This window comes from Rhinatrema bivittatum, chromosome 1 (genome assembly GCF_901001135.1).
Source record: "Rhinatrema bivittatum chromosome 1, aRhiBiv1.1, whole genome shotgun sequence".
Classification (NCBI taxonomy): domain Eukaryota; kingdom Metazoa; phylum Chordata; class Amphibia; order Gymnophiona; family Rhinatrematidae; genus Rhinatrema; species Rhinatrema bivittatum.
The window spans coordinates 809,910,446-809,927,267 of record NC_042615.1 but is presented as its reverse complement, the minus strand read 5'-3'; the positions used below and the strand labels follow the sequence as shown (position 1 = coordinate 809,927,267).

The window sequence follows — 16,822 nt, the reverse complement described above, 5'->3', positions numbered from 1 at the left end:
CTTGCTGTGTGTGTGTGGCCTTCGGGCCTTCTGCCTTGCCTTGCCTTGCTGTGTGTGTGTGTGGCCTTCGGGCCTTCTGCCTTGCCTTGCCTTGCTGTGTGTGTGTGGCCTTCGGGCCTTCTGCCTTGCCTTGCCTTGCTGTGTGTGTGTGGCCTTTGGGCCTTCTGCCTTGCCTTGCTGTGTGTGTGTGTGTGTGTGGCCTTCGGGCCTTCTGCCTTGCTGTGTGTGTGTGTGTGTGTGTGTGGCCTTTGGGCCTTCTGCCTTGCCTTGCCTTGCTGTGTGTTTGTGGCCTTCGGGCTCTCTGTCTTGCTATAAGGTTCTTGTGACCCTGCCTGGACATTGACTCTGTTTGCCTGGCACCTGCCTTGACCCTGGCCTGGACATTGACTCTGTTTGCCTGCCGCCTGCCTTGACCCTGCCTGGACATTGACTCTGTTTGCCTGCCACCTGCCTTGACCCTGCCTGGACATTGACTCTGTTTGCCTGCCGCCTGCCTTGACCCTGCCTGAACTTTGACTTTGTTCCCAGCCAGTACTCTGCTCCATATCTCAGCCATTGCCCAGCTCCATTCACTCCTGCCAGAATCTCATTCCTTCCCAGCCATTCATCACAGACCTTCCAGCTGTCTCTGTCTCTCTCCACCTGGGGTCACTCCTGAAGGTGATGTTCACAACACCGGACCACTGCCCAAACGTAACAGTATGCCGAAGCCACCCTCCAGAGAGAGAGATAGGATTTTTTGTCAAACCGGTGAGTCAATTTTTTTTTCCACAAACTACAATATGCTTCAGTCTCAAAGATTGTATTGCTGTGCATGCTGTCAAACCTTGAACTATTTAAGCTACCAAGACTGTCTAGCTTGTCAACTCCCCGACCAAGAAAATTGGACATGCAGTAATTGCTATAAGAGAAATGTCTCTGTTTACCAAGAATGTTTAAATTGTTCTACTCCTAAGCCAGGATGGTGGAAATGTTCTTGTATCCCAAGTCTATTACCACCAGGCAAACCGTGCCCCTGTTGCTCAGCTATGGGACCAGCTGCTTCATTAGGAAAAACAGTCAGCTCGACTACTCTGCGTTCAGCTTCTGGCCCAGTTAAAAACATTATTCCCTGTAATAGCTTGTGGATAAAGAATTCCAGCCCTTCATTTCAAGACACTTTGAAGAAAACTTGTCACCAGGAAACAAGTAATAATTCTGAAAACCTTAGAACTCACCGGGTTAAGAAGGCTTCCATGACTTCCACACCAGAGCCTCAGAGACAAGAGCAGACCGTACTAATTAACTCTAGCAGAGCCTTGCTTTCCATAGCTGCAGATCAGTTACAATTAAAGGCTAGGGTTCCAAGACGATCCAGAGCTGCCTGGGCCTTCTCTAAGCTGCTAGTTCACACTTTTAAACCAGGGAAACATAACCGGGAGCTCCAGACTCTGTCTCAAGATACCAAGTCCTCTGCAGTACAATCTTTATCCTCCCTTCACATCACAACAGAGTTTGTTACTCTGCCGTCTGAACCGGCCCTGCCTCCGCCCCTGGAGGGGTCCGAACCGGTTCTGCCGTCACCCCAGGAGGGGTCCGAACCGGTTCTGCCGTCACCCCAGGAGGGGTCCGAACCGGTTCTGCCGTCACCCCAGGATGGGTTTTGGACTACTCTGTCGCCCCAGGATGGGTTTTGGACTGCTCACGCACCCCTGAAAGGGTTTAGGACTCTTCTGCCATCCTGGGAAGGGGTTGTATTTGTTACACCATCTTCAGAGGAGTTTGGATTTGCTATCACGCTGTACTCCCTACAGAGTTGGGATCCAGGTGGAGGGGGAGGCCTTGAAGGGGGGGTACTGTTACGGCTGCAACCGCCTCACCAACAGGGGTCCCTCAAGTGCAGGCTCTCCTGGCTGGCCCAATCCATCTGCTCTATGTCCTGAAGGTTCCTTTATAGCCCTGCTTACCCTAGACTCGAGTGCTTCGGCATCGAGCTCGTTTGGGCTCCCTGCTCTAGCCTTCCTGTGTGTGGCCTTCGGGCCTTCTGCCTTGCTTTGTCTTGCCGTGCGTGTGGCTTTCGGGCCTTCTGCCTTGCCTTGCTGTGTGTGTGTGGCCTTCGGGCCTTCTGCCTTGCCTTGCTGTGTGTGTGTGTGTGGCCTTCGGGCCTTCTGCCTTGCCTTGTCTTGATGTGTGTGTGTGTGTGTGGCCTTCGGGCCTTCTGCCTTGCTTTGCCTTGCTGTGTGTGCGCGTGGCCTTCGGGCCTTCTGCCTTGCCTTGCTTTGCCTTGCTGTGTGTGCGCGTGGCCTTCGGGCCTTCGGGCCTTCTGCCTTGCCTTGCCTTGCTGTGTGTACGCGTGGCCTTCGGGCCTTCTGCCTTGCCTTGCCTTGCTGTGTGTGTGTGTGGCCTTCGGGCCTTCTGCCTTGCCTTGCTGTGCGTGTGTGTGGCCTTCGGGCCTTCTGCCTTGCCTTGCTGTGTGTGTGTGTGGACTTCGGGCCTTCTGCTTTGCCTTGCCTTGCTGTGTGTGTGTGGCCTTCGGGCCTTCTGCCTTGCCTTGCTGTGTGTGTGTGTGGCCTTCGGGCCTTCTGCTTTGCCTTGCCTTGCTGTGTGTGTGTGTGTGGCCTTCGGGCCTTCTGCCTTGCCTTGCTGTGTGTGTGTGTGTGTGTGGCCTTCGGGCCTTCTGCTTTGCCTTGCCTTGCTGTGTGTGTGTGTGTGGCCTTCGGGCCTTCTGCTTTGCCTTGCCTTGCTGTGTGTGTGTGTGTGGCCTTTGGGCCTTCTGCCTTGCCTTGCCTTGCTGTGTGTGTGTGGCCTTCGGGCCTTCTGCCTTGCTGTGTGTGTATGGCCTTCGGGCCTTCTGCCTTGTCATGTGTGTGTGGCCTTCGGGCTCTCTGCCTAGTCGTGTGTGTGTGTGTGTGTGTGGCCTTCGGGCTTTCTGTCTTGCTATAAGGTTCTTGTGACCCTGCCTGGACATTGACTCTGTTTGCCTGCCGCCTGCCTTGACCTTGCCTCGACATTGACTCTGTTTGCCTGCCTTGACCCTGCCTAGACATTGACTCTGTTTGCCTGCCACCTGCCTTGACCCTGCCTGGACATTGACTCTGTTTGCCTGCCGCCTGCCATGACCCTGCCTGAACTTTGACTTTGTTCCCAGCCAGTACTCTGCTCCATATCTCAGCCATTGCCCAGCTCCATTCACTCCTGCCTGCATCTCATTCCTTCCCAGCCATTCATCACAGACCTTCCAGCTGTCTCTGTCTCTCTCCACCTGGAGTCACTCCTGAAGGTGGTGTTCACAACACCGGACCACTGCCCAAACGTAACAAGAAGTAAGTTGTACGTGCTGACCAGCTGTCAGCATGTGCTTCACGCTGTCTCGGCTGGCCCTCAGCCGCCCCTTTTTAAAGGCCCGGCACTTTTGCACATGCCAGGAGATACACACGTCAGGGATGTTCTGACAGCGCACGGCCCAGCCATGCGCATATCTCCTGAGATTTGCGCACCAGCCTCTTAAAATACCCCTCCCCCTATAATTGCATTGTAATTCAGAGCAGAATTTCAGCACCATTGAGATGAACAGCGCACTATGGTAAATGATGTACCTAGGCTACCCACACTGACTTTCACAGCAAGCATGGCAGAAAAAGGAGGAGCAGTGTGTGATACAAGACGAAAAATTTACCTTCCCAGACTAAAAGTATAACTGTGCAGAGAGTTCCATACCTTGTGCAATGTCATCAAATATGTTCTGATTCACCATCCGCTCCAATATTATACTGGATTTTGACACTCTAGATATATCGTCACTCTGTAAAGAGAAAAAAACAGAGCTGAAGTTATAAGATTAAGTGTTGTCTTTTAGGAACAGAGTCCTAAAAGACATAAGCATTAACGCCATGCTACGTTTCTGCCCTACAGAGTTTAAATTGACAGAATTTATTCATTTTCACGAGTTAATGGGAAATTTAAAAAAAAAAACAAAAAACACAGCACTTTATTTAATCTATTAAAGAGAAGTTGTTGAAGCAAACAGGAGGCAAAACAGAAGAGCAATGGCATAGCAGAAAACCGAACGATAAAACAAACTTCTCAGCATCCATAAGGAAAAACCTGTCAAATGTGGTAACATCTCTTAACTGTTTATCACTGCGGAGCCAAAGTCAGAAACAAATCAGAAAATGATCCACGTTGCTACATAAAACACACCCTGGCCCCCTTCTGTGTCTAGACCCATGTATGCTTATAGAAATATGTGTGTGAGGGGGGGGGGGGGGAGGGTAGTCTGTACAGTTGTAGATAAGTTAGTCGATTGTGTTGCGTTTCCTGGCCATGGCAGCCAGTGGCCGGCTCCACTCACCTCCGACGCCCGGGTCCCAGACCTGGCCCTTCCGCCTTGGCAGTGGTAGGCAATTGCCTATGCGCTCACGCTCCTGCTGTGCTCCCAGGCTCCTCCAGCAGCTCCGCGGCCTCCTCCGGTCCCGGTCGGGTCTCCCCATGTGCCTCGAGGGGAGACGCCACCATCTCCTAGTTCCAGCCTGCCCCACCTTCGCTGACTTTAAGGGGACTGCGGCGGGAAACCTTCCCACGGCCCCGGATGATGACGTTTCTCAGCCTTACTATTTAAGGCTGAGAAACGTCATTCAGTATTTGCCTTGGCAACAGGTCTCCACGCTTCCTGTCTTGCGCTTGGTTGCTGCTCGTTTGTGTTCTTGTTCCAGTACCTGATCCTGTTCCAGTGTCCATGTTCCTGATCCAGCCCTTGTGTTCCAGTTCCAGCTTCCTGTTTCCCGCTATGCTCTGTTCGGATTCCTTGGCTTTGACCCTTGCTCAAACCTGACCTTGTCTCCAGCCACCTGCCCTGACTTCAGCTTGTACCTGACCTCATCTCCAGCCACCTGCCCTGACTTCAGCTTGAACCTGATCTATCTCTAGCTAACTGCCTTGGACTTTCTTAGGCACTTGCCTACTCACAAGCCCGGACTTAACTTGTTCCTAACTGTTCACCTGCTTCTGACTGGCCGGGCTTCTGGAACCTGGCCTTGTCTTCAACCTTGCTTCTTTGGACCCTGCGTCTCCGTTGCTTCCTGGCACCCTGCCTTGGACACTCTCTCCGGGATTAACCACACGGAGGCCCCCCTAAGACCAGCCGGCCCCGGTACCCAAGGGCTGGTATTGGCGAAGCTCAAGTTGGCCTCTGCTACCCGTTTGGCCCCGCCTCCCGACGTGGGGAGCCGTGGGGGTTTCCCCACAGGTAGCGCTAACTCCACCTAGGGCCACCTCTGCAACAGGTTGTTGTTTTCCTGAAAATTGTATGGCGGACCACTCTTCCTAGATCCTTCCCCAAGTATCAACATCTGAAGGAGAAGACAGATACCAGGAAGAGTTAAAAAAAATAGCAGAGTAATTTTTTGAAGGCAGCCACTGTGTCTGAAAGTAAGAGGTTAAGAGCTCCAGGAGTGGTCTGGAAAATTATAGACCAGTAATCCTAATGTCAGTGCTGAGCAAAACAGTAAAAGATATTCTTAAGAACAGAGTTACTGGGCATATGGATAAACATGACTTAATGGGCATAAACCAACACGGATTTCACAAAGAGAAGTTATGTCTTACTAATCTATTGGAATGTTTTGAAAATATAAAACATATAGAGAAGGGTGAGCTAGTCAATATAGTGTACCTGGATTTTCAGAAAGCATTTGATAAAGTCCTTCATGAGAGACTCCTCAGGAGATTAAAAAGACATGGGATAAGAGGCAGTATCTTATTGTTGGTTGGTAATGCAATATAAGACTTATAACAGAGAGTTGGACTTAATGGTCTGATTTTTCTTATGGAGAAAGGTGAATAGCAGAGTACCACAGAGATCTGTACTGGGACCAGCACTGTTTAACATTTACATAAATGATCTGGAAAAGAGAACAAGTGTGGTGATCAAAACTGCAGAATACAAAACATTTTTCAAAGTTGTTAAAACAGGAGTGCGCTGCAAGGAACTGCAAAAGGACCTTGCAAGACTAAGGGACTGGGCATCTAAATAGCAGAAGAAATTTAATGTGAACAAATGCAACGTGATACACACAAGGAAAAATAATCCTAACTATAGGTACCCACAATGCTGGACTCCAAATTAGGTGTCACCACCCAGGAAAAGAATGTTGGAGTCACTGTGGACATTACAATATGTTGACATCCTCCATTCAGTGTGTGACGGCAGTCAAACAGCAAGTAGAACTCTAGGAATTATATACAAAGTGATGAAGAGTAAAATGGAGAAAGCAAAGTTGCTCACCTGTAACAGGTTTTCTCTTTAGCCAGTAGGACAAATCAGCCGTAGTGGGTGACATCATCAGACAATGCTGAGACAGAAAAGCTCAAAAGGTTTTCCTGAGCATGTGCAAGCATTCCTGCACAGTGGCCATGCATGAGTCGCCCCAGTCTTGATAACAAGCTAACCTTCAATCCTAAGGGGAGGAGGGTGAGATTATGTGGCTGATTTGTCCTGCTGTCGAATACCTGTTACAGGTGAGCAACTTTGCTTTCTCCGTGGACAAGGAGCACAATCACACAAGTGGGGACTCCTGAGCTGAGGATTGTATAAAATTGTATATTACATGCTTACGTATTAGAGGACCATGCAACTCATAATTATGCCAGAGAATAAAGAGACTATAATAAAGATCCTGTATATGTGTGTAGTAGGGGGGAGAATTTTAAATAGACTCCATTCATGATGCCCAAGGACTCTCCTACTCTCCCCCTGCAGTCATTGAGAACACAGCTGACTGGCCCCGTCATTGCAGAAATGGGGCTCCCAGAGGACATCCCATAGGGATGGCCACATGTGCTGAAGAGTAGCATTGCAGATCATGAACCATTTCCATCTGAAGTTCTAAGATTATCTTGTTGAGTATGTTTTTAGATGCTAGGAGAATTTTGTCAAATTCAGAATACCAATTGTAGAGAAGATATTAATTTCCATGCAGCCAGAAACAATGATTGAACTTTGGGTTGCGTGATTTTCCTGTAGCTATAAGTGATCAGGGATAGGAACATATGCAATTTTCCAGATAGTGAACAGCTAGGCATTGTAGTTATGGAAACCAAACTTGGCACGGCCCAAACAAGGTTTTGAAAATCATTTAATCCTTTTCTCTTTTTTTTTGTTTGAAATATGTTTATTAGATTAACAAGAAAAGGATTGCATGTTCCATCCTATATCCAGCAACTTAAGCCTGAAACATTTCTCTTTTTAACTTCTGAAATGTTTATGTTATAAATGGACTTGGGGGAAAAGGATACAACAGTCCTTGATACCATGGAATTGAGAAGGCATCTCTTACCAGACAGTCTTCCTGAAACCGTATATTAGTACACCTGGCAAAGGGGCGAGAGAAGGCTTTTTCAGTTGAAAGGCTTGTTCTCTGGAACTGCATTCCAGCTTACTTGTGTACAACTGAATGTCGCAAAGTATTTAAAAAACATTTTAAGGCTTATTTTTTAAAATAGGCAAATGAATTAACATGATAAATATCAGCCTAGCAATTACAAAAACACTGCTAAGGAAGGCAAAGAGAGAATTTGAAAAGAAACTTGCTATGAAAGCAAAAGCTCATAAAACTTTTTCAAGCAAAAAGCCTGCAAGAGAATCAGTTGAACCATTAGATGACTGAGGAGTAAAAGTGAAGACAAGGCCATAACAGAGAAACTAAATTAATTCTTTACTTCGGTCTTTACTAAAGAAGATATAAGGGAAATAAGGGAAAGTGATATTTAAAGGCAATAATTCAGAAGTACTAAAACAAATTTCAGTGAGCCGGGAAGATGTAATAGGGCAAACTGACAAATTAAAGAGTAGTAAATCACCTGGACCAGATGGTATACAAGAAAATTGAATATAAATAAATAAATAAATAAAATAAACTAACATCCCAGCAAGCTGAAAGAATTAAAAAATGAAATTGCAGACCTATTGTTAGTAATCTCTAAACTATCATTAAAATCAGCTTTAGTGCCTAAAGACTGGAGGGTTGCCAATAGAATGCCATTTTTTTTAAAAGGGCTCCAGGTGTGATCTGGAAAACTACAGTCCAGTGAGCCTGATGTCAGTACTGGGAAAAAAACTATTATAAAGAAACTATTATAAAGAAACTTCTGTCAATGACATCACACTGAGCAGAGGTCCAAAGGGTCTGCTCCCTTGGAGTTCATAGAATTTCCTATTATTTTGGCTATAGAGACATGGATCAGCAGCATACAAAGCAACAGAGTACTTATGAGAACTCATGGACATTTTTGGCACAAAGGAATTTAATGAAATCATGAGCAGGACAGAGTGGCAAGGTGGAGAAAAGTTAAAGACCCAGGAAGACAAAATGGCACTGGAAGTGTGAGCTAGTGCAAAGGGACAATTGGAGCTGGTGCTTAAGGAATTGACATGGCTGTATCTGTGGCCATGACGGATTAGTTGCAGAAGCTGCAGTCAACTGTAGATGAGCTTTGAGAGAAGGTAGATAACTTACAAACATCTGTCACGAATCTGGTGCAGTCTGTTTCCGCCCATGAAGAAAGGCTGGGAACAATTAATGATTCTGTTGTGCAGTTACAAACAAAAATTGAGGTGTTTGAAAACAAAATTGATGAGCTTGAAGATAAGTGCAGGTGAAATAACCTGAGGGTATTGTTGTGTCTGTTGACCCTTGGGCCAAGGCAGAATTGGCGCAACCTGCAGAGAGGAGCCTTACATGGTCATACCGTCGGCAGGTGAACCTGCAGGAAGCAGAGACCCAGCGGGATCTTTGCCTAAACCAGCCCTTTGGTTGAAAAATTGGGTACCAGGGCCAGCAGGTCTTAGGTGGGTTTTTTGCTGATGGTAGATGAGGTGGTCCTTGGTTAGCTTGGATCATGGGTAAGCGCAAGTCAGATGAGTCCAAGGTCCAGGTGATGGTCAGAGGCAAGCAATGGTCAGACATATCACAGATCAGGCAGTTGTCTGAGGCAAGCAGCAGTCAGGTGTATCTAAGATCAGGCCAAGGTCACACCATTTATCCATTCAAGAGGAGAGGAGGGCCGGATAGGCAGGGCAGGCAGGCAAGGAGAAGGATAGGTGGGCAATGAAAAAGAGATGAAGACTGAAAATAAGGCTGGGACTGAAGTTAAGACACTGGAGCAACACGCTCTATTCTGGAGTAGATGGAAATGTTGCTGAAGCATTGAAGCAGGACCAGCAGGAGCCTTTCATAGACTTCAGCATGTCATCCAAAGGTGCCCCAGGGCTTTTCCCGCTGCTGACCCTTTAAATTAGGTAGTGTTGGGCACGTGTGTGCCTAAGGGGAAGCGCCAATGGCTGCGAGCAGTGGTGTCCTACTGTGTGGAGGGCCTTGGGTAGTTGGGGCCAGCGGCCTGACCAGGGAGCAGCTCGCGGACTGCCAAACACAACTGATACTTGGTGGTTCCAGAATCTGTACAAGGAGAAGCTCTCCTCAAATTTGCTGCATCTTGGCTCCCCAAAGCCCTTGATATTAATATCATGGTATACAAGTATACAAGTAAGGCATAATAAGCCACAATATATAAAGTTCCCCCCCCATTTATTCTTACCTGTTACTATGTATAAATTCTGTCTCTTTGTTCCACTGAATTTCACTGTTAAATTGTTCCTACGCATGTATTAAAGTTACAATCCCCTATTGTTTTAATGTTACTATGTTCCTACTGTTACAATGTAAAAACAGCTTGACCCCGTCACGCTATTAACCTGTTATTATGTGAACCGATGTGATGTACCCCAACAAATGTCGGTATAAAAAAGCAAATAAATAAATAAAAATAAATGGAGCGGTCCATATTAGTAGAGAGGGCACTTCACCTGGGAATGGGAAGAACTGCTAGCAACAGACTAGGCAAGTTATAATTAAATATCTGAATTTTATCAATAAAACCAGATTCCTTACTGCATACAGTATGAAAACAACAAACTGCTGGTATGTTGCAAGGTGCTGGTGTTGCACAAAGAAATGACACCTTATTGCACACAGCTCCTTCAATAGAGGGATTACGTTTTCTCTCTAATATCCAGTCAAGCTTAAAGTGTTTCATAAAGGGGAAACACACGTGTTCACGCACGGAACAGAAACTAAAGCTTTTATTGAGCAGCTGGCTAATGAGGAAGTCTAAGGCAGTGAGCTGCAGTGGGAGAGCACTAGCCAATCCCAAAGAAGTATACCAGTGACATGTAAAGCAAGTTTTAAATAGCATCATTGTGCTGTGAGCACTTTGTATTTGCCACGAGGATGGGCATCAAGAAGCAATATTCGGCCATTTTCTCACTGTAATTCGGACTTCAGGCTGGGCTGGCATATTATTTTTCAAGAATGTCACACTTTTGCTCGCATGGATATATATTGGACAATGCTGGGGCTTATAGTCCAGTGGAGCTGCTGCTCCCACTGGGGTGCAGGCTCCACAGTTTTTCTGCATTTCTGCATTCTTTTTCTCTTTGATATGTAATTGTTTGTTGACTCCGGGAGATCCTTGGCATTGTAGGGAGCCCCTTTGGAGCAGTGAAAATAACAGAAGAAGAAATGTTTGCTATGTCTTTAAAGGATGTTATTCTACGAGGACTGAAACTTTCAAGTTACCATACTATTTTGGTAGAGGTACCCAGCAGGTATGCCCTTTGTCCCCATTATTGTCTGTTCTTTCGTTGGAACCCTTGGCTGTTAAACTGCGGGCCTTTCTTCTCTTTGAAGGTATCTCTATAAAAAATAAGAATATAAAGTTGAGTATGTTTGCGGAGAACATGCTGCTATTTGTGGGTAATCCACAGGTATGCTTAAAGGATATAATACAGATATTTAATTGCTTCAGAATGTTCTTGGGTTTTAGGATTAATTATGACGAGTCAGAGGACTTCTCCCTTGAATAAGGACTTATGGGAAAGGTGGGAGGTCCCTTCCCATTGATGTGGGCAAAAAATCAAATGCGATATTTAGGTATTCAATTAGCATGCATTACATTGGAACTTTATGAGGGTAACGTTTGAGTTATTTTAACAAAAGTTAAGTCCTTATTACATAAATGGAAGTTGTTACCTCTAACTTATGGGGAGATGTGCTTTAGTAAAAATAGTTATTTTGCCTAAATTTCTATTTTGTTTGCAGATGCTACCCATATGAGTTAAAAATAAGGAGGTGGTAGCTATCACCGGCCTGCCTACCGTTCCTGAGCCTCCCTGGATGCCACGGATGCTGCCAGCTGCCATCTTGCCCTCAGAATCCCCTAGGCGCGCTTGCATGGACCAGTCTTAAGCACGTCATGGCAGGAACATCGGGGGCATCCCCTCCGGATGATGTCAGCCTTCCAGGACACTTAAACCAACTGGCCCTGCCTACCTACGACGTGGCAACGAGTTCCCTCATTGCTGAATCCACTTCGTTCACTACGGTCTTCCCGTTCCAGTTCCTGCTCCTTTGGCATAAGACGCTCTGGGTACCTGCTCCTCGGGGGCCCTAGTCTCTGGCTATCCGCTCCACAGAGGGCCTTTCGAATTGGACTGCTGCTTGCCCCATTTCCCGGGGCTTCTCCTGGAACCTTCGCTACTGTGGGTACCTCCGCTCTACGGACCACTACCGTACCATCTCTAGTTGGAACCCTCACCGGTGTACCCCCTGCTGTGGACCACTACCGTACCATCTCTAGTGAGTATCCCTCATCGGTGTACCCCGCGCTGCAGACCACTACCATGTCATCTCTTCTGAGGACCTCTCACTGGTGTGCCCTGCTCCACAGATCACTACCATATCATCTTTACTGAGGAGCCTCATCGGTGTACCCCACTCTGCAGACCATTGCCGTATCTTCATTACAGAGGTATTCCCCTTCGGTATACCCCACCGTACAGACTCTGTGATTTTCTCCTGCACTTCCCGCTTCACAGGCAGTGCCTTTCTATTTCTCTAATAAAGACTCTATTCCACAGCTGTGTCTGACATCCACTGAGACATCGCCTCCCGACAGAGAGCTCACAGGGCTCCTCCCTGTGGGCGGTGTCATCTCTCACCTCAGCCCAGGGTCCACATACCTACAAATCCTAACAACTTGGATACAGGAACAAAGACTTGGATGCAGGAATCAGGAAACCAGGAACAGAAGACCTTAAAGAACTAGTAACTGTGTGAAGGCCTGGAGCAGAGATTGAAGACCCCTTTTATAGGGTTGGCAGGAAGAACGTCACCAGGAGGGGCCATGGGGCATGTCCCGCTGCTGTCCCTTTAAATTTCAAGCAGGGGCATGCATGCTTAACTAGGGAGGTCAGAAGCAGCAGTTTTGTTCGGCAGCGTTCCAGGCCATGATGATCAATGGCACATCGGTGGTATCTCTCAGCCACAGAAAGTGGTGGGCAGGCCCAGGCGACATCAGGGACAGTGGTGCTCCAGCTGCACAAGAGGCAAAGGTGGTGACTCAGTCGCCAAGACCAGATGCAGGGGTGGCATCTCTCCCATCGTGGGATGAAGCAACAGGGCTCAGATGGCAACAGGGATGAGTGAGTTGCTTGCTTACCTGACCTGCAAGTGTGGATCGCAACAACGACCCTCAAATCTCCCTCCTCAAGCCTCCTTTCTTCGAATTCCAAGGAGTCAAAGGTATACATATACCTACAAGAGGAGTTGAGGGGCCAAACAGAGAAATCTGAGATGCTTGGATTTAGGAACTGAAGTGAGGAACCATACTGGACTGACTAGGACAAAGATATGGCTGCAGGCTTGAAGACATGGCTGCAAGCTTGGATGAAAGACACAGTGGAAGCTTAAACAAAGACATGGCTATAGGCTAAAACAATTTACAACATCCAGGAAACTGATCCAATTCTTCGGGTTCTCACATGATTGTTGCAGGAATGAGGATTCATTTAGGATTATTGTCCTCAACCCCTCAGGCAATGACAATGGTTGATTTTGAAAAGAATCATTAATGCATTTTCCTGTGGCTGGTGCTGTATGAGCCCATGATAGATGAGCAAGCTGGACTTCAGGACTACAAACAAAGTGGCTCCTGGGTGACCGATGGCACTGGAGAACTTAAGGGCACAGCTATAAACCTTGGTACTTCCTGAAGGGGAATACTTCCAGGGGATGCTGAAGTCCATTTGATTGTGGTCCAGATTTGTGATGCATTTGACATAAGTAGATGGTACGCGAACATACAGCTTGGGGCTTGCGATGGAAAGAATGACTTGACAAGATCCTCTGCTGAAAGGACTTAGAGTCAGCCACCAGCCACGACTGTAGTATGGCTTAGAAAGAGAACTTATTCCTTGGTTCTGTAGTCCATGAATGAGCAGGCACATGAAAACCAGTGGATTTTGTTCTTTATAGTGGTAGGAAGATAAATAGAAAGCTGGAATTGGCTTCTCTTAACTTCTAATGTGCACATAAGATTTGGCCTGAATAGGACTAATTATTCTCAATTGTGGAGAGGTGGTCTCTGAACCAGTAGTGTATCTTTAACAGTCCTTGCTTCCCATTCCCATACAAGGTAACCATCAAGCACTACCTCCATCAGGAAGACTTTCAGGTTTTGCAGAAAATTATGCCCAGCCAAACTCATTGCTTCCCACCATACTCAGGAAGAATATGGATACTTTGTCCTCTACCAGGATAACATTTGAGCTGATCTTAGAAACACTCTATGGGATTGGACAAAACTTACCAGGTCAGGGTTCTCCCATTGGAAGCAGAACATGAACACTGGAGACCGGTTACCCTCTTGAGTTCTTTCTTTCACTATCAGTCTCGTTCTCTGACAGCTCAATATCGGAGATTTGAAACCTAGTATTCCAAAGCAGTTAATACTTGCTCTCATGCTGATTTCTAGCAGAGGTGAAATTTCCAAGACTTTATATTAAAAAGTATGGTTTCATGACTGACGAAATTTGAGCTGAACTAAGCGATGTACAAAAGATCCTGATTGGGAAGGCTGCTGCCAATTCAGGCAGGCAAGGAGAAGCTCATAGAAAAGGTGGAAGAGGCATACTTTGGTTTAATTCATAGGAAAAGGTGCTACAACCCAAAAAACTCTTTTGGAAGAAACATGGCTGTTGACGAAGATCCCAAGATTGTTACTGGTGAATTCCACTTTGAACACTATGAAAAGGCAAGAACACTGTTTGTCTTTCAAGCCATGATGGGAATACCGTCATTTAAGTCCACTGTGCAGTCAGTAGTGAAGGCATTAATAGCTGCCACAATAGCAAAATTGGAGTACTAAGTAAGGTCCCCCAGCCAGGTCCATTTGTCACACTGACTCGAGAAGAGTTCTGAGAAAATGGCATTGAAGAATGGTAACTTAAATGGACGAAGCAGATGTTCTTTTAGAAATAGCCTCCTTCTTGTCAGCATCATGGGAAGGGTTGATTGAACAGTCTGTTACATTCTCAAGTACTGTATAATCACAATTCTAGGATTTCCTACTGCTGAAGTTCCATAGGTCAAATATTAAGGAACTAATACCCTGTTTCCCCAAAAATAAGACAGTGTCTTATATTAATTTTTGCTACCAAAGATGCACCAGGCCTTATTTTCAGGGGATGTCTTATTTTTCCATGAAGAAGAATTCACATACCGGTACTGGTATATTGTTGAACAAAAAAATGAACTCGCTCCTCGAGGGCCTGCTGGGCGCATCCATCCTTAAAAGCAACTATTGCACCTGCTACAAATAAAAGGATTTAACTGGCCATGTCAGATTGAATAAAAGTCTTTTTAAAATAGTTATTCAGTAGTCAGTGACATACTTTTCACACACACAGAACAGCTCTTCTACCCACGGCATCAGTTAACTTGTGCTGAATGGAATTAGACACACCTAGATCTCATTCCAACTCTGTACTTTCCTTTCTTCACTGGCTTTGAATTTAACAATTTATAAACCACATTTTCTTGATGCAACCAATTCAACACAATTTTAAAGCAACACATCACTAAAGCAATATAGTATTTATTTATTTATTTATTTATTTATTTAACATTTTTCTATACCGAACTTCATGACAAACTTCATATCAGGCCGGTTTACATCAAACTGAGGGATTAACTTAAACAAAACCATATAACAAGAAGGCCGAGGCGCAGATACAAATAACAAGGAGAATAAACTTGGGGGCTAGAGTAGCCAGGAAAAGGACAGAAAAAAAACTGGAGAATGAACACGAATGATTAAACAAAGGCTGGGTCGGACATTTAGACTATTAGGCTATATGACGGATACTGTTGCACTGTTGGGTGCAACAGTATCCAAAATAAAATGTGTATGAACCTCCCCCGCCCCCCGAGAGGAAGATAGAGGCTGCTGCCATTGAATTGAACTGCAGCAGGAAGAGGCAACGTACCATCTGCTACCGTGTTTTGCGCCTTGCTTCAGGAGGAGGGGAGAGAACTGGCAGTGTACGGTAAAGCAACGAAGTGACTTACTTTTTTCACAGCCCTCCTCCGGAGACAGATCGCGGCTCCCCTGCCTCCCAGCGAAGATGGATGCCTGCACGGGCGAAAGCGGCCCCTGTGCGTGCGATTGGGCTGCTCAATGCGTGACGTCACGACGTTTGGCGTCACGGCATGTGACGTCACGCATTGAGCGGCCCAATCGCACGCACAGGGGCCGCTTTCGCCCGTGCAGGCATCCATCTTCGCCGGGAGGCAGGGGAGCCGCGATCTGTCTCCGGAGGAGGGCTGTGAAAAAAGTAAGTCACTTCGTTGCTTTACCGTACACTGCCAGCCCTCTCCCCTCCTCCCGGAGCAAGGCTGCTTTTCGTGCCTTGCTTCGGGAGGAGGGGAGAGGACTGGCAATCCCGAGCGTAGGATTGCCCGTCCTCTCTCTCTTGCAACTTTTTTTTTTTCGCTTTTTTTTTTTTTTTTTTTTGCTTTTTCGATTTTTTTTGCACTTTCGTTGCTTCGGGAGGAGGGGAGAGGACTGGGGCTGCCCCAGAGACCAGCACCCATGGACGTGGCCAGGGCAGGTGAGCGGGGGCTGGGGGAAAGTTTGCCGCCTACTCTTACCCCTGCCTCTAACGCAGGGGTAAGGGTAGACGGTAAGTTAGCAGGTTAAACGCGCGGCAAAACGGCAGGGGCGCGCGTTACTGTATGGGAGGGAATACCGTAGCTAATTCGATCGTTTACATGAATTATGTGCTAGGTCTTACTTTCAGGGGAGGTCTTATATTTAGCAATTTGGCAAAACATCTATGAGGTCTTATTTTCGGGGGATGTCTTATTTTCGGGGAAACACGGTAGTATCCAGCAGCTCCATGTTTATTATTTCCTCCAATCCAAGAGCTGAGGACTAGGCAAGGGCAAACCTGATTTATTTATTTTATTTATTTAAGGGTTTTTATATACCGCAGTACGTAAAGAAATACATCACCGCGGTTTACATTTAACAATAACTTAGCAACAAGCTTTACATTGACATTATTAATAGGTATTAAATAAAATAAATTCCATATAACAGTTTTGATGGAAAACAGACTGAACAGACTGTGGACCATCCAATAATGTATAACATACAATTAAAAAATGGATGTAACTATTAAACCTTTACAAACCAACACAATAACTAAAAGTATCTAAAACAATACCGGTTCTGAGAGTAGGTACAATTTCTATATTGCACCGAAGACATTTCTGTTGGCTAATAAAGCTAATGGCTTGCATACTGGGAGGTGAAACTGAAGCATAGTTGAAGGATTAGATGAACTCATAGCTGAGGGCTTAGGTCAAGACAGAATAATAGCTGAGGAGAACAGGAAGACATGGAACAGGCTGAAAAAATTGAACAAGAATTTGGATGCAGGTGCCTC

The 16,822-nt window shown here is 46.2% G+C and overlaps 1 protein-coding gene across 1 annotated transcript in view; it reads right to left on the bottom strand.

Annotated features, from left to right (window-relative positions):
• The window catches only part of DNAI1 (dynein axonemal intermediate chain 1), a 730,814-nt gene that overhangs the window by 437,493 nt on the left and 276,499 nt on the right, over positions 1–16,822 (bottom strand). The window contains exon 10 of the mRNA XM_029581328.1: positions 3,697–3,781. Coding sequence (XP_029437188.1) covers positions 3,697–3,781 — 85 coding nt within the window. The remainder of the gene's footprint in view (positions 1–3,696; positions 3,782–16,822) is intronic.